The sequence below is a fragment of the Neophocaena asiaeorientalis genome, unplaced genomic scaffold (genome assembly GCF_003031525.2).
Source record: "Neophocaena asiaeorientalis asiaeorientalis breed wild unplaced genomic scaffold, Neophocaena_asiaeorientalis_V1.1 scaffold136, whole genome shotgun sequence".
NCBI classification, from domain to species: Eukaryota; Metazoa; Chordata; class Mammalia; order Artiodactyla; family Phocoenidae; genus Neophocaena; species Neophocaena asiaeorientalis.
Genome location: NW_020185333.1, coordinates 1,103,870 through 1,124,820, shown reverse-complemented (window position 1 = coordinate 1,124,820; position 20,951 = coordinate 1,103,870). Strand labels below are relative to the sequence as shown.

At 45.9% G+C, this 20,951-nt stretch overlaps 1 protein-coding gene across 1 annotated transcript; it reads left to right on the top strand.

The window, feature by feature from the left end:
• Positions 1 to 3,042: 3,042 nt before the first annotated feature.
• Positions 3,043 to 20,504, top strand: TIGIT (T cell immunoreceptor with Ig and ITIM domains). The gene is made up of 4 exons (XM_024735362.1): positions 3,043 to 3,168; positions 4,229 to 4,558; positions 6,933 to 7,039; positions 18,208 to 20,504. Exons 1-4 carry the CDS (start codon positions 3,105 to 3,107, stop codon positions 18,436 to 18,438), a joined length of 732 nt encoding a protein of 243 aa, XP_024591130.1. The 5' UTR covers positions 3,043 to 3,104; the 3' UTR covers positions 18,439 to 20,504.
• The last annotated feature ends 447 nt before the right edge of the window (positions 20,505 to 20,951 follow it).

The window sequence follows — 20,951 nt, the reverse complement described above, 5'->3', positions numbered from 1 at the left end:
ACCCGCCCCGCCGAGCCATGGGCTTCCAAGTGGAGCTGGGGAGCCAGCTGTGGGCTCAAGGGGGGCTTACAGGGAGAGGGGAAGGCTGGGCTGTGAAAGGACTTGAGGGGCCTGGTGAGTGTTTTACATTCTACGTGCAAATAGAGTCCCTTTACGTGCAAATAGAGTCCCATCCCCCAACACCTTTACATGCAAATAGAGTCCCTTTACATGCAAATAGAGTCCCTTCCCCAACACCTACACCCACCCCACTGCCTCAAGGCTAACCATCCCTGTGCAGCCCACAACCCCAGAAGTCAGGGAAGAAACAGTGGCTCCTTTTAGAACTTGAAATGGAAACGTGAGTTGGCACCCAACTAACCACAGGGGTTCACGCTTTGCTGCAGGGGCTGCCAAGGGGGGCCCCAAAGGCTCAGGGTGGCCCGGGAAGCTCTTGCTCCAGACCTGCTTCTCACGGTTGTGCTGCTTTGCTCCGGCTGCTGCCAGCGACCGTTCCAGGAGTCCCAATAGGAGGCTCCCAGAGGGATTTGGGAGGTTCCCTGGGGAGACTCTTCTGTCATTCACCTTCCTCCGTCCTCAGGGTTTGGCTGGTACAGTGCCTACTTTTCCACAGTAATATTTTATTCTCATATTTGATATCAGATGCCTAAGCCAGAATGAAGAGGTTTGTAGGACTCTGGCCTTGGAGTCCAGAGACCAGGGGTTTACTCCTGTCAAAATACATTACACAGACAGGGATATTCTCCTCTGATTTTCCTTTCACTTCCTTAGTTAATGTTATTATCAATACTATCATTGATGTATTGAACCCTTCCTGTGTTCCAGGCACTGTGCTAAACACATTACCGGACATTAGTTCACTGAATCCTCACAAGGACGCTATGAGGGGAGTGAGGAGTGGGTACTATTGTTTTTATTTACAGATGAGGAAACCGAGGCTTAAGGAGGTTGAGTAATTTCCCGAGGTCATCAAACCAGGATGAATTTGGACCCAGGTCTTTTTCCTTCCATAGGGTGTTAGTCACCACCTTCACATGTCTCTGGAGAGCACCACCGATCAAAATGGACTTGACCGTGCTCTTCTTTGGACTGACTGCTTAGAAACAAATAGAACAATTCTTTAACCCACTCTAAGTTTCTTTGGATTTCTAATTATACAGTCATCCTTCAGTATCTGTGGGGATTGGTACTGAGAACCGTGTAGACGTTCAAGTCCCTTACATAAAATGGCCTAGTATTTTCATATAACCTAGGCAAATCCTCCTAGGTTATATGATACAATTATATCATTTCTAGATTACTTATAATACCTAATAGCATGTAAATGCTATGTGAATAGTTATAAATACAATGTAAATGCTATGTAAATAGTTGCCAGTGCATGGCAAGTTCAAGTTTTGCTCTTTGGAACTTTCTGGAATTTTTTAAAAAAATCTTTTCAATCTGTGGTTGGTTGAATCCACAGATGCAGAACCCATGGGTACAGAAGGCCAGCTGGTCCTGCCTCTGTGGCTTCTGCCAACCCCCACTATAGAAACACAGTCTCTGAGTTTTTTATAGTCCGAACGCCAGAGTCCGCCTTTGTGCTCTATTCCCCAGAGCTGCTCTCGGCTCTCCCACCCCTCGCCCCTCTGCCTTGGCAACCAGTTTTGAAAACACCCCTCTGGTTCAACCTCTGCGGCCACATTAGGTAGACACGCGTTAGGTCTCATAGCTTCTTCAGCTGCAGGCTCTGTGACTGTGGAGAGGCGGTAGAGGAGACATGTCTTGACGTGAGCCTTGAAGGACAGGTCGAATTGGGGTGGGCAGAAAGAAGTTGGTGAGGCATAAGTTGTCTAAGGGGCTGGGGGTGGGGTGTAGGGGTGTACATAGGTCGTAGCGTAGGGTTGGGAATAGGTAGTACCCAGGGAGGGGAGGAAACTGGTTTGAGATGGAGCGTCCTGCAGAAGAGGAGGAGGACAGGAGCCCAGAAAGTGTGGAATGCTCAGGGTGCTGGGCTGGAATGAGAGGCAGAGCGCCAGGCTTCAGATGGTCCCCTGTTGGAGCAGCAGACTTTCAGGACATAACACCACGGGCCATGCCCAGGGCAGGTGAATGTGTACCTTCCACCTCCTCTCCCCAGGGTGTCGCTTCACCAGAGCAAGCTTTGACTTTGACAGCAGGGGCGGTGATTATCTACTCTCATATCTCCAGAGCCTAGTCTCGAGTCCAGCGCTTCTCAGGCACTCAGGGACTTTCAAAGGCATGAACTGAGAGAGGGAAGGTGAGAAGCAGGAAGGAAGGGTGGGTCAACAGCAGGACTTGACGATGAGCTGGAAGCTCCAGAAAAGTGTCGGCCAATCCCGATCCAGGGTCAGGCAACTGGGGCTCGCCCTTCTTTGCATCCCGGATTGTCACGGGGTCACAGTACGGGAGAAAACTCACTCTTCTCGTCTCCTCTGACTCTACTGGGTCAGAGAGACTGAGCCCGAATTCGACAGTGTCTCAGTCCAAATAAACAAGACAGAAGAAATTAGATTCAAGGAGACAGGATCTTAGTTCTTTCCCTCATTCAGGGGAAAGTTGCTCTGTTTGACCAAGACTTTTGTCGCACTCATGTCTTGTTTCTGAATAAATGTCTTTTGTTCCCTCGATCATTAGACTTCAAGTGCAGTTCCTGGCCTTCAAGTGCACAAACTTAAGTTTCTCTTGTCATTGCAGTCGGGGCAGCCCAGTGAACCCTGTCAGGAACAGGTTCTCCAGAATCTTGGGCATTACACAGATGTGCTTGAGCTCATTAGATAAAGGCTAATTTAAACAAAAAGTGCATTGAGACCGAACTTAAAAACAATAGGTTGACTAATAGTAATCCGAAGACCAGTGTACCTCTAACCACATTTTTGTTTATTTTTAAATGTGTTTCCTTCATGGTCTTTCTTGTGGCTCACCCTGTGCAGTTTGTGCACTTGTCGTGAGTTTTACCTTCGACGTTGTTTTTGCTGAAGTTGGTTTTTCCGAAACCTTCTCTTCCTCAGAGGCTCAGTTTCACCCTGCCATCAGCAGTCGGCCAGTTTCGCTGGCAGAAGAGGCCGCAGCTCCTTCCTGTCGGCCCCCTGGGCAGAAGCATGCAGTGGTGTCTCCTACTGCTCTGGGCCCAGGGGCTGAGGCAGGCTCTCCTCCCTGCCTCAGGTACTGAAGTCTAGTCTGGGACTGGAAGGGGAGGGAGAGCGGGCGGAGGAAGGGGGAGGCTGGAGCCATGGTCTTATCCATCTGAGGGAAGGAAACACAGCTTTCAGAGCCCTGTGTCCCCTCGTTGAGAAACGGCTGTCTCTGAGAAGGAGATACAGTTCTGTACTAGGCGGCAGTTGAAGGACTTGGGGATGGGGGGGTGCCAGAATGGCTGAACTAAGGAAGGAAGCAGGAGGACAGAAAGGGACTAAGGAGGAGGGACGATGAGTTTGCTGAGAGAAGTTCACTCCTGCGCCATCCTCCTTTCTTCTGTCCTTGCGGAAACTTCTAGAAAAACATTGTATTTCCGTAATGGAAAAACCCGCACGAACTTTTTGGCCAACCCAACATGTTTCCTGTGGATTAAAAAATGTCTTCGTCATAGATTCCAGAGATCCTACTGTTAGAGATTTAATTTATGTTAAATTGATTTCCTTCTATATCAAATAACATAAGCAAATATTTCTGAAGGGGGCAGAAATATTTAAAAACCGTAGTATAATTTTGTTTCCCTGTTGCTTTCTGAACCGTCTGGAGCCGGGGTGGAGGTCAGTGTCAAGGATGGTGGCTTTGCCTGGAGAAGCAGAGTTACTCTCCAAGCCTCCTTTCCTTTGGATGTCGTGGCTTTCCTGAAACATTTTCCGGGCACCCCAAATGGTTGTCAACCAAAAGAGCCAGGTTTTGTTTCAAAGGATAATGTGTCCGGCACAGAACTGGCTGCTGGAAGATACAATCAAGCAGAAGCGATGGCTGACAAGGGCTTATATTCTAGGTAGGGAGACAAGATAAGTGTGTGGAAATAATCAATGAGTTCATCAGGAAGGTATATTCCCACAGAATATCCTAAGAGGGTGAAGTGTTATGTTGTGTAGTAATTACAGTCTGTATGGGGGAATGACAGGGCAGACTGGAGAGACTGTCATTGCAAAAATCAATTCTGGCCTAAAGCCGCCTTGGAATTTCTACGGGAAGTTTCAAAGACAGCTGCTAAAAGTGCTTGCTTTTTTTCCCCCTTCCCTAGGAGCTGTGACAGGCAGAATAGTAACAACGGGGAACATTTCTGCAGAGGAAGGTGGCTCTGTCACCTTACAATGTCACCTCTCCTCCACTACTGCCAAAGTGACCCAGGTCAACTGGAAACAGCAGGACCAAGTTTTGGCCATTCATCATGCCAGCCTGGGGTGGCACATCGACCCAGCCTTCACGGAGCGAATGGTCCCAGGCCCCAACCTGGGCCTCACCCTCCAGTCACTGACCAGGAACGACACAGGAGAGTACGTCTGCATCTATCACACCTACCCTGATGGCATTTACAAAGGGACAGTCTTTCTGGAAGTCCTACAAAGCTCAGGTATGCTCTCTGGGGCAGGGTGGCTGGTGACCGTCATCCTCTAGGGTAGAAAATGCATTCCTGCCCAATACTGCAGAGCGGGGCCTTCCAACCCTGGTTCACATTCAAATCACCTGGGAGCTTTTGAATGGTACTGATGCTGGCACCCCATCCCGGACCAGTTCAGTCAGAGGGGCAGAGCAGGTTGTGCTAGGTTCTAAAAGCACCCCGATGATTTGAATGGGCAGCCAGGACTGAGAACTACTGTTTGGGTAAAAGCACCTCTTATGTATATTTGTTAGGAAGACCAGTTGTTCAGGTCTTGTGAGAAAGGATCTCATTAATTAGTTTAGCATCGATCATGCAAATTAGAATTAGCCACCAAGTTTATAAAGGATTAGAGCTCAGTGCTAAGTGTAAATGTACAATAATTTACATTTCTGTGGTACTTCATAGTTTCCAAAATGCTTTCACTTTCATTATCCACCTGGACACTTAAACCAGTTCTCTGGAGGGTGGGAAAGGGTTGTTATCATGGCTGAGGGACAGGATAGCAGAGTCATGATGGACTCAGGCAGCCTGGGTCCAAATCCTGGTGTTGCTGTTGACCTCAGACAAGATTATTGGGCTTCTCTGTGCCTTGTTTTTCCCGTCTGTGAAATGAGGAGAAGATGTAAGACCTCCTGAGGAGCTAACGTAGGATTGAATTACTTACTAAAAAAAAAATGCCCTTAGAACAGTCCCTGGAACATGACAAGCATGAATTAAGTATGTAAGTAAGCATGAACATAAGTATGAATATGATCCCCCGATTCCCATCTGACTGTTGGGTGGAGGTGGAGGCTGAGGCTTGGCTGTTGCTCAGAGCGGTACAGCTGATTTTAACACAGGTGTTCTGGTTCCACTCAACTACACTCTCGGAACTGCTATTTGCTGACATCAGTGGTGTTGGAGATTGTTTGAGTTAGCGATGTGTAAACTGAGAAGATAAAAGGTTATTTTAAAGTTTCTGCCAGGTCACTGCCAGTCCCAGAGAGGGAGGGCCCCTGGCATAGGCCAATGCAGCGTGTGGTGAAGAGCCTCCATCCTTTTCTGGTTCTAAGGAGAGCCCTCTGCAGCCCCTCTGACCCTCTCCAACTTCGGTCTCCATCAGTCCTCTTTCCCTACCTGTGGCCAAGGCAGGAGACTGAGTCCTCAGAGCAGGAAGAATACATTCGGGGGAATTTGGGCTCCCCCCCAGCTACTGGTACCTTGTGGGTACTGGGGGTGCTGCCCTTGCCCTAAGTGATTACATGCTTTAGCCATCCTCCTGGCAATCTAAGCCCTTTGTTAGAAGGAAGAGCAGCCCGGCCTCTGCTACACCCTTCTCCTTTCAGGAATACCCTGGACACCCAGGTTCTGCCCAAGGTCCTGGGAAGGAGGTGGGGATGGGGTGAGGCAGCCTGGAAACCCTTCCACTTATAGTCCAGCACACATCCTGACAATAGTCCTGTTTCCCTCACACTCTCCTTGGGTCAAGCATCACTCATCTTTTCAAAACTCTCTTCTTAGCTTTTCCTCCTTGCATTTACATTTTACATCTTCATAGAACTTCACTTATTCATGCTTTAATTCATGTCATGAGTATTTATTAAGCACCTGTTAGGTGCCTGGTGCTGGCAAAACAGCAAAGGATAAAGCTCCAGAACCTTACTCCCTCCAGGGTCTCACAGCCGAGTTGGAGTAAGTGTTACAGGCTTAAGGTGAAAGGTTATATGCTTTTTTACTTCTTTGTACTTTAACGTTCTTTCAATTTTTTTTTCATAGTGTATTTATTTATTTATTTTGGCTGTGCCTGGTCTTAGTTGCGGCACGTGGGCTTCTTAGTTGCAGCATGCAGACTCTTAGTTGTGGCATGCATGTGGGATCTAGTTTTCCGACCAGGGGTCAAACCCAGGACCTCTGCATTAGGAGTGCAGAGTCTTACCCACTGGACCACCAGGGAAGTCCCTGTTCTTTTAATTTTTAATTAAACTTTTTTTATACTAGTATGATTATAAATATGAAGTTTAATAAAGAAAATAATCACCTTCTGGTTTTTTTCTGGATGTTATTTGTTTCACTTCAAGATTATGACTGAAATTGATTTTGTCAAAAAGAGAAAGGAGTGTTAAAATGGTCTGTGCTGGTGTCAAGTATGTGGGGTACACCCCTTGGGAGATCAGGCATTGATTTCATGACGGGCCTGGCAGATTTTCTGCTGTCCGAAGAGATGGACCTGAAGACGCCAGTCCTGTGGTTAGAGAAAGGCCTGGCCAATTCCCATGCCCGTGCCCTGACGCTGAGGCTTCCCTTGTAATGGTTGCCCTTTGCTTCTGGCCTCTGCCCACTCACCTTTGTTTTGTCCTCCTTCTAGTGGCTGAGCACAGCGCTGGGTTCCAGATCCCATTGCTTGGAGCCATGGCCACAGTCCTGGCAGTCATCGGCACAGCAGTCATTGTGGTGCTCACACTGGCCAGAAAGGTAATGACTCTGGCTGCATATCTCAGTCCTGGGCATCCCGTCTCTGCCATCCTGGTCCTTTCATGTCGCCTTTCTTTCTGGAAGTGATCTCTCCCACTGTTCATTGTGCCTTCTTCACAGTCCTTGCTCTGCTTTTCAGTGGCATTGTTTACGCTCTTTTGCTGTCCCTTCCCTTGTCTGGGAGCTCCTGAAAGGTTGGATCCGTATCCTCGCCATCTTGCTGTGGCCTACAATTCCTGGCTCCTGCTTGTCCCTTAAGCCACTCCTCTGAGAGTCTGACTTAGCCACTGTGATTTTGATGCGTCTTGGGCATCTACTCTGTGCCAGGGGTTTTTGAACATTAGCTCCTTTAATTTTAACAACCCTTCAGTAGTGCTGGGCTATCTAGCACTTCCGCAGAATGAGAAATCAACACTCCAAAAATTTAGGGGTAAAAGGTACATGGCAAGATGAGTAGGCTGTAAATCCTCTGTTACTCTTGCTTAAGGGGTCACGTGGCTGAAAGAGTATTGGACGGGGAACTGGAAGTTTCTAATCTCAGCATTGAGTGTGTGATGACAGGGATGCTGTTTCATCTTCCAAGTCTCTGTTTCTTCATATATAAAATGGGGATTATGATTCTGCTCGCTCTGTATCACGGGGTTGTGATGAACAGGTGGCATATTGCACGTGAAAGCTTTGTAAACAATGAAGAAATATATCCACATCCCTATGTCATAACTGGTAGTTAGTGATTAGAATAAGCAAGAATTCCCACTCCTGTTTTGTCTGCCCTGTTGGGTCTTTTAAGCCATCCCAGGTTGCCTTAAGTTACTAAACAAACACTTTGGGGAACACAGGCCTGTGATTCCCAGCACTGTTTTCCACCTTGTTTCAGATCCTCTTCCCTAGTGCCTGACTCACTTTCCCTCCAACTCTGGTTCCCCTCCGTTAACACCTCAACTCTGCAGCCTTGCTTTGCTCTCTCTGGACTGGTACCTGGTGCTGTTATTCCTGATACATGTGGGTTTACAGTTACCACTTTATTTTCTTCATATTTGCTTTGCCTGTTTTTTTCCCCAATCTTTCTTGCTGCCTTTTGAATTAAGTACTTTTTATTATTAAAAAGATCTATTTAGTAGTTATGCATTTTTCTTTTCTTTTAGTGGTTACACTAGAGATTACAAAATAGATCCCTGATTTATTAAAGTCTAATATGTATTAGTACTTTCATCGTTTCTTGGATTTTGCAAGAACCTTAGAACACATTAACTCTTTACCTACTTCCCCAACTTACTGCTATTATTGTCATGGATTTTAGTTCTCTATTTTAAACCCCAAGAAGATGATTTATTGTCTTATGAGCCAATATTCATTTAGATTTACCCTTTCTGTTGCTCTTCACTTCTTCCTGCATGTTCTATCTTATAACTAGGATAGTTTTCCTTCTGCTCAAAGGATATCCTTAGCATTTCCTTGTGGGCAGGCATGCTAGTGATGAATTATCTTGCTTTTTGTTCATCTGAAAATATCTTAATTTTTCCTTAATTTAAAAGTGATATATTTGTTTTGCTGGGTATAGAATTCTATGTTGGCAGCTATTTTCTTTCAACATGTGGAAAGTATTGCCCCATTGTCTCTGGATTCTCATATTTCTGTTCAGAAATTATATGAGAATCTTATTTTTGCTCCTTGGAAGATAATGTTTTTTTTTTTTCTGGTTCTTTAGAAATTTTCTTTCTCTTTGGTTTTCAGCAATTATATGGTGATATAATTGGATAAAGTCATCTTTGTATTTATTCTCTTTGGGGTTTGGAGTGCTTTTTGAGTTTGTAGCTTGATATCTTTTGTCAGTTTTATATCATTCTTGGCTATTATTTCTTCATGTATTACTTCGTTGTCCTTGTTTTCCTCTCCTTATGGAATTCTAATCATGTGGTATTTTCAACATTTTCACTTTTTCCAACATCTCTTACCCTCTTTTTTGTATTTTCCATCTACTTGTCTCATCAAATGTTTCCTTTGGACATGCCTTCCAGTTTACCAAGTCTCTTCTTTGATGGATCTACTCTTCTGTTAAACTCATCCCGTAAGTTCTTAATTTCCATTATCATATTTTTCAGATCCAGGATTTCTATTTTGTTCTTTGTTTGGATAGTTTAAAGTCTGCCAAAATTCCCAATCTTGTTTTTAATTCTTTGAAAATGTTAATCATAGTTATTCTGAAATCTGTGCCTGATACTCCTATTAATTGGGTTCTCTATGGGTCTTTTAATATTCTCTCTTTTTGCTTGTTTTTTTGGACCTATCTTATCTTTTTGACTGTTTACTTTTCATTGAATGCTGTATTTCTACATGAAAACCTGTGGCCATAATTTGAGGCTGTAGATAATATCATCTTCCTCTAAAGAAGATTCCTTTTTGCTTCCATCCGGTAACTAATCTTCAGGCAGTAGCATTCCCATCACCTTAATTAAATCAGTAGTGAGAGGATTTAAAGCTGGATTTAATTTCTGCTACTTCCTTACTTGTAGAGTGTAGTCCTTTGGGGTCCCAACTCAAAGCCTGTAGTGTTTGCCAGAGTCTCCCTTCCTCGGTGGACTCTGAACTCTAAATTTTGTCCCTCCAGCTAGAAATTCTGTGTAGCTAATTTGCCTCTCAGGCAATTTCTCTAGGAGAAAATCCATACCCTTCCCAACCCCACAATGCTTATCTCATCTCTCTGGGCTTCCTACTCCTGGATCTTGCTCCCCAGACCACAAATTTCTCACTGATTGGATAGATTTCTGATTAATACAGATAGATGTTTATAATATTTTGTTCAGTTTTTCTAGCTATTCTCCCTGGAAAGGTTGGTTCAAAGCAACAGAGGCAATCATTGTTCTACCAGAAGCAGAACTCCTATTTCTGATATTGTATTTCATATCTGCACTCAAAGGCTGACTTTTACAAGCAGAACATATTTACCCAGTCCACCCACTCTGTACCTTTGGCAATATTGGGTCAAGGCCCCCAACTCGAGTTCTAGCCCCTCTGTACCTGATTCCTGAACAGCCATTTAGCCTGAATGTGGCCAGGTCACTGCCAGTCCCAGAGAGGGAGGGATGTGGACAGATGTGTGTTCTTAGGCTCTGGTTCCATCTTGCTTGCTTATTGTGAGCTCTTGTCCTCTTTTTCCTTTTCTCCCTCTCTCAGAAATGGACCATCCTTTGACTTTCTCTTCTTTTTTACTTAACATCTATTTTACTATTTTACTCTTGTCACTCCTTTGAAGACTTTCTTTTTCCTTTTCTCCCTCTCTCAGAAATGGACCATCCTTTGACTTTCTCTTCTTTTTTACTTAACATCTATTTTACTCTTGTCACTCCTCTGAAGACCGAGAGCTACTTCCCTCTCCAGGCCTCAGAGTTGAGATGAATTGCACAAACTAGAATTGCTTAATAAGAGAGTGCTATTGTAACGTTCCTCCACTTAGACCTCATGGTATTTTGCATTTTAAACAGCCTTAATTCTATATCCCTGCCTAGGATAAAAAATTGTATATATTTTCCTAGTGTTAATTCTGCTTACGGAGTTACACTTCTGTGCACGGTCATGTCTATTACCAGTGACTCATCTTGAACACTTAGTCTAATATCTTACATCTTAAATTCTCTTAGTTTTCTGTGTAGATAAACTCAGTTTGCTTTCTGTAACCTACCATCAATAACTAGGGTACTGATGTAAAAATAACACGTTCCATTTGACACATGTTCTGTCTTCAGTCAGATCTACAAATGAAGAGAGCCCAGGGACACTCACTCTAACCTTATTTTACCGAGAACAGATTGGAGTGAGGATGGGAAAAGGTATTTTGGTAGCAAAACTAAAGTCTTGTTCCCCTCTGAGTTACAAATTGGCCAGGTCTCCCCCAGTCACTGGTCTAACAGTGCTCCAGGCACCTGTTGGACCTTGTTAATTTGGTCTAGAGGAAGTGAAAGAGATTCTCCAAATGGTAGGAAAGCTCATGTGATAGGTGAAAGTTACATAAAATCTAATACCAGAAGATGACTGCCTGGTCCACCAACTTGCCTACAAAAATCTATTGTCCTATGGTTCAAACCCTCACTTCCAGGTTTATGAACGAACACTGAGATTGCTGACCTACCTGGTTCATAGAGGTGTGGCCATTTATTCCTTGTCATTCAACAGACATCATGGAACAGAGTACTGGGGATCCAGCAGTGGCTGAGATGTGGCTAGTGCTATCGAGGAAGTCAATGACTTATAGTATTTTCATTTATGTCTTGGCTATCACAGTAGACAGGTTTAGTAAATGAAACCTCTAGGGGAAGATGAGGGAAAGAGAAGTGATTGACTAGAGGGGAGAGGTGAAGAGAATGGTGATTGATCTCTGAGCTGGGCAGGGAGCTGTTATGGTGGTTGGTGAACAAGTGTCCTTTGCTGTCACCGGAGCTCTGCAGCTCTGGCGTGGACATATGGAAAGCTCTTTAGAAGCAGCAGAACACATTTTCCTGTTAAGGATTAAGACTGGTTCATTTCCAGGTCAGTATCCTAGACCAACTTTGGTCATCTTTGTATAAGGGAAAGGGGAAAAGGTGAAAAGAGAGAGTCCAGTAGCTATCAAGCTCTGCGGCTCCCCTTCTAAAATGTTTTACTCATCAGCCCCCTCTTTGACATGTCCACTGCTTCCTGTCTAAATTAGTTCCTCTCTGTTTTTTCATATGCTTTGGCTATAGTTTCCAGTCTTCTCTCTCTCTTTGCTCAAATGCATTTTATACCTGTATTATTCAAGGTCCATCAGGGAACACATAGTATTCGCAACACGAGTAGTTTGAGGATAGCTTAATAAGGAGATTTACAAAGGATTGGGAAGCATATAAGGAAACCATAAGCAGGAGTGTAGGAGTGTGTTGTTACCAACCCTAGTTCTTTAGGGGAAAGGAGAGAGGATGATTACTGGAACCTGGGAGGGAGGATGATGACTAGGACCTGAAAAGAGACAGTTGTGTGGAGGGACCACTTTGAGAAGTAATGTAATCTTTGACTGAAGGCCACAGCCAGTCCAAGTCCACCCTGCAGAGAGAATGCCAGGAGAATATATACCCTCACCTCACACTCTTTCCCTCCATTCTCCTACTGTTGCTTTGCATTGGCTGAACCCAAACTCAAGCCAGAGGACAAGGGAACTCACTGATTCAGTACGCGTAGTTCAGTCTTCTCTGGGCACACAAGAGGGTGCAGAAGGTTGGAGAGTGACGTTGAGGGGTGAACAGACAGGATCCAAGCCAGTACTATTATAGACCTGGAAATGGGCAAGAAATCTTGGCTTTCCATGCTTCCGTCTACGCTCATGTATCCTTGATCTTTTGATTATACATTTAAGCAATATCCTTGTTGGCTGTCCATCTATATTTCTCCTAGGAACACACTGGGCTTTATTAGCCATCTTACTATCCCTGTGGGCCAGGCTTCCTTGGCTGCCATTGCAGTAGTTACATCCACCTTGTTTCTTAAGTGCTGCCATCTGTCCCTATATTATTTTGGCATCTCCTCATCCCTCTTTCTACTGGGGATCCAGTTCTATAAAAGCATTGCCTACTTCAGCTCCAGCCTATAGAGGAGAGACATCTCTGAGCCCCTCAATGACGCTGGTGCTGCCCTAACTAGCACATTCCTTTCCACCTCAGCAAAAGGGTGTCTTCTGGATCTTCCCAAGAAACATAATCAGCTGTTGGATTTAAAAAATTACTTAGTACAGGAATTGGCGAAGTTTCTTTGTAAAGGGCCAGGATCTTTTAGCTTTTGTGGGCCTTACGGTCTCTGTTGCAAAAATTCAGCTCTGCCATTGCACTGTGAAAGCAGCACAGACAATATGTAAATGAGTGAGTGCGGCTGTGTTTCAATAAGTCTTTATTTATAAACACTGAAATTTGAATTTCATATAATTTTCATGTTTAATAAAATACTGTTCTCTTGAATTTTTTTTCAATCACTTAAAAATATAAAATCCATTTTTAGCTCGTGAGCAGTACAAAGGTCTGTGGTACCCCAGATTTGACCCATGGGCCTTAGTTTCCCAATCCCTGATTTAGTAGACTGTATTGGGAAAAACTCTGTTTGTCTGTCTTTTCCTCTTCTCTACTCTTAGCACTGCACAGAACACTTCTGACACCAGATGTGTGGGTTTATTGCCACACTGACCAATTCTCCTACACCCCCTGAGTGTCCTACAGTCAATCCAGTTCTGACACTATCTGCTTGGACTTAACATCAGGTTAGGGGCTCAGTCCTCCAAGACTGCCCTCCTTCAGATGCCAATTGCAAGTCCCAGGTTGTCACCTGTACCTTTGACTGACTGACTGACTGACTGGCTGTATATTGAGGTTCCTACAACCCTCTCCTCGGATTCGATAATTTGCTAAGACATCTCACAAAACTCAGGGGAACACTTACTTACATGTACCTGCTTATTATATAATAAAGAATTTGATAAAGGATACAGATGAATACCCAGATGAAGGAAATACATAGGGTGAGGTCTCGAAGGGTCCTGAGCACAGGTCCTTCTCTCCCCAAGGTGCTGGGTGTGCCGCCCTGCCAGCATGTAGATATATTCATCAACTCCAAATCTCATACTTCTGGGATTTTTATGGAGACTTCATCACACGGGCATGATTGGTTATTAACTCGGTTTCCTGCCCCCTCCACCCTCTGGAGAATAGGGAGTAGGGCTGGAGGTTCCAAGCTTCTCATCATGGCTTGGTCGTTCTGGTAACCAGCCTCCATTCTGGAGCCCAGCGAAAGTCACCTCATTGGAACAAAAGACACCCCTGTCACCCAGGATATTCCAAGGGATTTAAGAGCCCTGTGTATGACATTCCTACCACTCAGGATATTTTAGGAGTTTAGGGAGCTCTGTGTCAGGAACTGGGGTTAATAGAGACCAAATATTAGCAGGAACTGGGGGTAGAGACAAATATATGCTTCTTACTATTCCACATGGGTCTATGATAACATCTCCAATTCTCTGAGCATTTTGTTTCTTTCTTCCCTAGTTTTCCAAAGCACTGTTGGCATCTCTGTTGACAGCTGTGTCCCGGGGCCTTGTGAGGGTGTTAGATCTTGAGCCATGGGATGTGTCCTAATATTGACAAATGATGTGTCCCTCATCCAGTCTTAAGTTCTATTCACCCAGCCCTGATCCACTCCCCTCAGGATTCACTCCCAAACATACTCTCCCAGTTCCACCAGTTATGTGTTAGCTCCTTTTGTTACAACCTCTCTCCTCCCTCAGCATGCCCAGGATTCCCTCAGTTAGTGTAGGTTGAGATTTTTGCTAATTATGGTCCAATGGCCAATAGGGGAGGGGAGGGAGGTCCTGACAGGACCCATCTTCCATCCCGGGGAAGGGGGTCACCTCTGCAGCTCCAGATGATGCAAGAGAAGCTGGTGGTTCAAGGCTCCCAAGTGCATCTACCAAGAGATCCTCCTCCCAATGCACAGAAATTGGTGGAGTCTTGCCCAGGCTTAGAATTCAGCCATCTTTGAAGTTCTGTCGCCCTTATAGGTAGGTCCTCTGCCTGCTCTTCAGTGTTGGAGGTGAGCGTTTCTTTAAATGTTGCCAAGGAAGAGGAGCTTTGATTCTCACACTTTGCTTTCAGTTGCTGGTAGATCTGTCATGTTCTCGTCTCAGTCCAACAGCAGAATTTAGTAAAAGCCACCCAATCCCACAGTCCTAACAAGCACTATTTGCTCTCTACTTCTCAAATGTCAGAGCTGTTGCACCAGTTCGTAACCCCCTTCCCTTTGTGTCTCTTCCCATTTCACCACCAGTGGTGGGGTCTGTCTTCCCATTCAGCTGGTGAGGGATTCCCCTCCACAGTCACATCCTAGAGTCTGCCTTCTTTAGATTTGTTCCCAGACATGCAGCCTGGCATGGGAATTCTGGTGAGAGTGACTTATTGGGCTGGGCTCTCAGATGAAGAGTGGTGAAGGAAGCAAGGTAGGGCTAAGGAATGTGGTTTCGGGGGGAGATGTGGTTGAAGCAGATTTGGTCACACCTTGAGAGGGGGCCAGCCTTTTGAAAACCCACCTCAGCCAGTTGTTGACTGTTGGCTGCTCACCAGGAAAGGTCCAAGAGCAATTCTCCAGAGAAGGGGCATCTGTGAGCCACTCATAGCCTAGATTCCCAGTGTCTGGGGAAAGGAGGCACTGGTCAGGCGGTGAGGTGATCTGAGCAGGGCACCAACAGTATTCCCTACAGACCCTGAGAGCCAGTAGGTTGAATTATTTAGGAGTTTGGCGTTTGGAATCAGACAGGCCTAGGGTTTGGATCCTGACTCTACCACTTGAGTAGCTGGGCCACCTAACTTTGCTGACCCTCACCTTCTTCATCTGTAAAATGGGAACAATTATGGTATTGCCCTGTTAGGGTTGTAGAAAAACTCGAGTCATGTAATTCACATAAGGCCCCTGGCATTTTTCCTGGCATGTATGAATAACCATTATTTCTTAAGTTCTTATAATTATTATAAGATTTATTTACTGTAGCATCTCATGATACCTGGTGCTCAATAAATTAGTTACGTTGCATAGATTGATTTGACTAAATGAATGGATGTCATTTGCTAAGCGACTATTGGGAAAAGTGCACCCAGGGGACCTTCTGTGAGGGCAAGGACAGATGGGTGTGTCCAGCTGCAGGACAGTGACTGCCAACTGTCTGTTCTCACGTTCTCCAAGAGGGTAACATTTGTCCCGCAAATCTCCATGGTTGCTATCGTCGTAGCTTCGTTTGGTCTTTTAGAACAACATCAATGCCTTAATTCCAGACTTGTTTTTTACACTGATTACAATGACAGGGTTCCCTATGCAGGATGGAATGAAAACAGAACAGCTGAGAGACCCAGCTCAGGCATATTTACATTTCCCAGAGGATTTTTGGAAGACAAAATAGTCCTGAGATTCAAAGGCAAGGGTAGGCAGTCTAAGAATGGGAACGAGAACACACCAACACAAAAAGCCACAATCGGGTCTCTGAGAAAGAATCGGGTATCTGTATTTTTTAAATGGATAGGGTTGCATCAAGGGATGTAGGACTTCTTTGAAGCAAAGAATCAGCTTGACCTACGATAACAACCCTTTCCTTCACACCTACAGTAAGGCGCAGCCACTTCTACTGAAAAGCAATGAATGAAACAGTCCGTGGGCCCCAGCTCCTCAGGGCCCGCAGTGAGGCCGCACCTGTAACTTCCGATATGTGTTCAAGGCGCCCATCCATGCTGCCCACCCTCCCGCTCCGCCTCTCTGTGTCTATTTATGTCCTGCAGAGCTTGACCCTAGCCAATGAGGATGGTGCTGTTTCCTATCCTGGAAGCAGTGGGGTGGGCAGAATGCAATTTGGTTTGTGTTTGTTGTTACTTTCCAAGCCTGTGTGTGGTGGCTCTTTGTGATTCTGTCATTTGGACCTCCAGTGGGGCTAGGTGACCAGCTTTAGAGCAGTACCCACGAAGGCCAAGAGGATGTCACCTTTGCATTGTACGCTATTAGGCATTTCTCCTGCCATCCCGCCTGTGCCTGCTGCTCTGATTTTCTTGCCTGTAAAGCACAACCCTCACCTATGATGCTGTCATATGGACGTGATGGCTGATTTCACATCCTTGATTTTCTCAGACATGTTTCACGGTCTATCCTCTTGTCTCATAAGTGTAAATGTACTTGTCCGACCATGAGTCCATATTTTGATTTGGAAAATCCCGTTTATTTAGATTTGGGGCCAGGTGGGGGGGAGCGAGCAAGGAAAGAGAGAGAGAGAGAGTGAGTTTGTGTGTTTTTGTGTGCATTTCAGTCCTCTAAGACCTATACTGAGCATCTGTTGTGAACTCCGAGGTTACCAAGAGGAATACAGCACAGACCCTCCCCTCAGGGGAGCTCACAGTTTGGGGCCTGAAGAGACAGAAGGGTAAACAAATTCCAGGCAGCAATGAATGTTACAACAGGGAACCCCCCCGGGACCGTAGTGGAACACACAGGAAGGATGTTACTCTCCCGGAAGATCAGAGGCGTCTTCTTGGACAACGTGCTGTAGAGCCGGGTCTGGAGGAGTGAGCAGACAGCTTTGCAGGGAACTGTGGTGAATGGACCGTGGGAGGAGAGGCAGGAAAGAGTGCATGGCATTCGAGACACTGCAAGATGAGAGGCAGCTTGGCTGAGAAGCGCATCGTCTGGAATCCCACAAACCCAAGTCAGAACTGGGACTTCACCTGTCTGAACCTATCGGCTCACTCACAAGTAGAAACGTCGATAGGGTTGTGCTGAGATGACATAAAGAAGCTAGTCCACTTGGTGCTCATAGCAGATTCTCAATCAACGGTGCCTCTCTGGCATCCAGGCCCTATACCGGGAGTTGGGCTGTTGGTTGGGGAAGCACTGCAGCAAATGAAGCTGGAAAAGTGAGTGTGGCCAAATCGCAAAAGGCATTTTGGGGGGGCATCACACACAGTCTGCTGTGGGGCGTAAAGCGAAACTATACATGTGGTGTATGGGCTTGCCGTGGGTGGAGTCACAGGGCGGGTCTGGAGCTCAGGGCGGAAGCCTGGGCTGGTTTGGATAGGGATTTGGGGATCCCTAGAGGGAAGAGGGTGGTTGCAGATGTACATAAGGATGAAGTGTCGAGTGTGCTGCACAGCGGACTAGAGAGTCCCGGGCGCGAGAAAGCGGAGACCGAAACCCCGAGGAACTTCTTTACCTGGGGAGCTGAAGTGTCGGCGGCAAGAAGAGCAGGCCTAGCCGCGGAGGAGGAGAAGCGGAGAGAGTGATGCCATGGGGCCCAGGGAAGGAGAACATCTCAAAGAGGAAGCGGTCAGCGGCGTCAGAGGCAGCGAGAAGGAGTAAGAGAGAGCTGGGACTGGAAGCCGCCCGCCCAGGCTCAGCGAACAGGCAGGAGCGCGTGGGCCGCCGTGCGCGTGTAGCCCGGAGCCTTTCCGGGGCGCGGTTAGTGCTGACGTCTACGGTGAAGAGGCTGAGAAATTAAGGGTTAAGGAACTGCTGTGGATAAGAACACAACTTGTGTGTGTGTGTGTGTGTGTAAGAAAGGAAGAGATCATTATAACTATGTATCATTTTGGGGAGTAACTTCTAAAAGACATCCCCACATACTCACTTTGTAGTTTTTTTGTTTTTGGAAGAAATCTCTCAGAATCCGTTCTGCGGAAGGTGGCCTCGGGAGGAGGCTGTCTGAACAGGAGGAGTGGAGGCCCGGCGTCCTGTCCTCCCCGGGCATCTGTGTGCGAGCGGACGCCGGCCTCTGCAGGGAGCAGCCGGGAGAGGACCGCGCAGAGCCCGAGCCGCACGACTACTTCAACGTCTTGAGTTACAGAAGCCTCGCGAGCTTCAGCGTCCCCGCCGAGGAGGGCTAGCTCCCGGGGGCATCCTCTGGGAGACACAGTCCTGCCTGTGCTATCACAGATGGACGTATTGGCGTCTGCCCGTCACGGCTGTGTGTGTGTCTGTGTGTGTATAGGCGTGTGTATGCATGTGGACGTCTGCACACGTGTGTGTGCGGGTGTGTTCGGTTGAGTGAATGTATGTCATCCTCCTCTGTGTCTGCATTCCCTTTACCCTTCCCTTCTGTACCGTCTTGGCAGATCCCGGGGAGGAGCCTGTATCTTGATTACCAATGCAAAGTTAGAAAACCGGACAAACACTTGACCTGGTTTCGAATCTGACAGTTGGAACAGATCCTGTGGCTGAGATCTGCATTCCCCCTAAAAGCATTGGGCAGGGTTCAGGGCTACAGGATTCTGTGGTGGATTTCGGGGGTGGGGTGACTGCAGAGGCACCTCCTCTCATTTGCCACTGTCGTCTGCGTCAACGTTCACACACCCAAGGCGTTTTAGGACTAAGGCATGCTACCAGCTTGTATGCAGAGATTGGAGAATGACTAAACCATTGATTCAGGTCCCAGCCCTTTGAGAACTTACAGTTCAGTGGGGAGACAACATTTACATTAAAAAGTAGTGAGGAGATAAGGGTCGGAGACACAGGCCTTAGGGAAGACATGTCAGTTCAGGGTGAGATGGTCAGCATGAGCTCATCTGTGGGGAAATGGCCTGAGAGGATGTAGGGAACAGTGAGGCTGGGCTGGGAGAGCAGGATTTTTGTCCAGGGAATTCATAGATTCTAAAGTTGGGAGCTGAAAGTCCCACATGGAAGACCCTGGCATCAAGGGAGCCAGCAAGACTTCAGATTCTATTCTCTGGGCAGACTTTCAAATCTCCTTTTGCTTGATGTACGCAGAAGCTAGTGATGACCTGTTATAGAGGATTCTAGTCTCTTCCAGTCACGTGCTTTGGGGAAGCCCACAAAAATGGTGTGTGTCTACTGCAGGAGCTGTAGTTCAGCCCTTGGGCCGAGATCCACCTCTTCTCTATCAATCTGCCATTGAGCCTTTGAAGAAAGAATCTGTTTCCCACCGAAAGGAAAATCTGGATTTTAAAATAGGGACTCTTCACAGGAAAACAAAGGAGGGTGATGGAAGTTTTAAAAAATGAGCACCTCAAACTAGCTGCCTGGAACCCTTAAATTCACACCCTGAGCTCTTTGTGCTGGGGTTAGAGTGGCATCTGAGCTGCTCATTTCTGTTTAGCGGGCATTCAGGCTTTATCCTCCCACCACCTCTCTTAGAAGAATGAGGGAGGTTGGGTTTATAGGAGACTGATATTCTTTCCTGGGCACAGGAACTGAGAGAAAATGTGAAGCGAGACTGTCCTTTACCAATGGTTAAAATGGAACATTGCCCTGCTCCCTCAGAATTAGGCTGGTTGAGTGAGGACACAATTCAACTGCTACTCCTCCTTGCATTTTGATTTTGATTTTTCTCAGTTCTCTACCAACAAGTATGTAGTCAGGAGCCATGAGCTGAAATCTGTCCAGAGTGCCAAGTCCTTTGGAAGAAAGATAGATACCTGTAAAAATGCTGTTATTTGCCATGGCAGTTCACAGCATTTTTATTGCAAAACTAGTGCAGATTGGTTGGGAGTAGAAGACAATTCACAGTTCACAAATGAGCTAACATATAATGACAAAAAGGGAGTGGTGGTTTGATTTGGAAAAGGTGGACATTGGGCTGAGGCTGGACTGACAGTTGGGTGTTATTTAGCATGATTACGGTAACAGGGAAACATTTACAGATGCCATTTGGATGGTGCTAAAAATACAAAGGAGCCCATAGATGATGTAAATGGGACAGGTTACTAAAATGAGATTGAATTAGATGGAAAATAAATTTGAAAGTGAAATTCATTGAACCAGAGTTTCCTTGGAGACCTGAGAAGACAATCCTCTAAAAGCCAGATTCCTGGAGACATGCCTGTCTGGTACGGCAGCCACTTTCCACATGTGGCTCTCACGTGGGATGTGGTTAGTCCTATTGAGATGAGCTGTGCTAGAAGTAGAAAATACATGCCAGATTTTGAAGACTTAGTGTGAATAATAAGAATGTGAACTGTCACATGTGTAATTGAAAAAATATTGATTACATGTTGAAATTATATTTTGTATATATTGTGTAAAATAAAATATATTATTAAAATTAATTTCACCTGTTTCTTTTTACTTTCTTAATGTGGCTACTGGAAAATCTAAAATTGCCTATGTGGCTCCCATTGTATTTGTGTTAGACCACACAGCTGTAGACTCTAAACCCCAGCCAAGGTGGTACCGGGGGAGGGTGTCTATCACTGACTGGTGGGCTCTGTCTCTCTCTCATTCAACACAGGGCTTGAGGAGTCTTTTCCCTCTTATTATGTCTTTTGAGAAGTATAAGGAAGGATGACAGGAGAGATTGAGGTGGGAGGCCACTAAGTGTAGACAGGAAGAGCTCCTAAACTCTCCTGGATCCCCTCTTAGATTCCATGATGGGGGAAGGGAG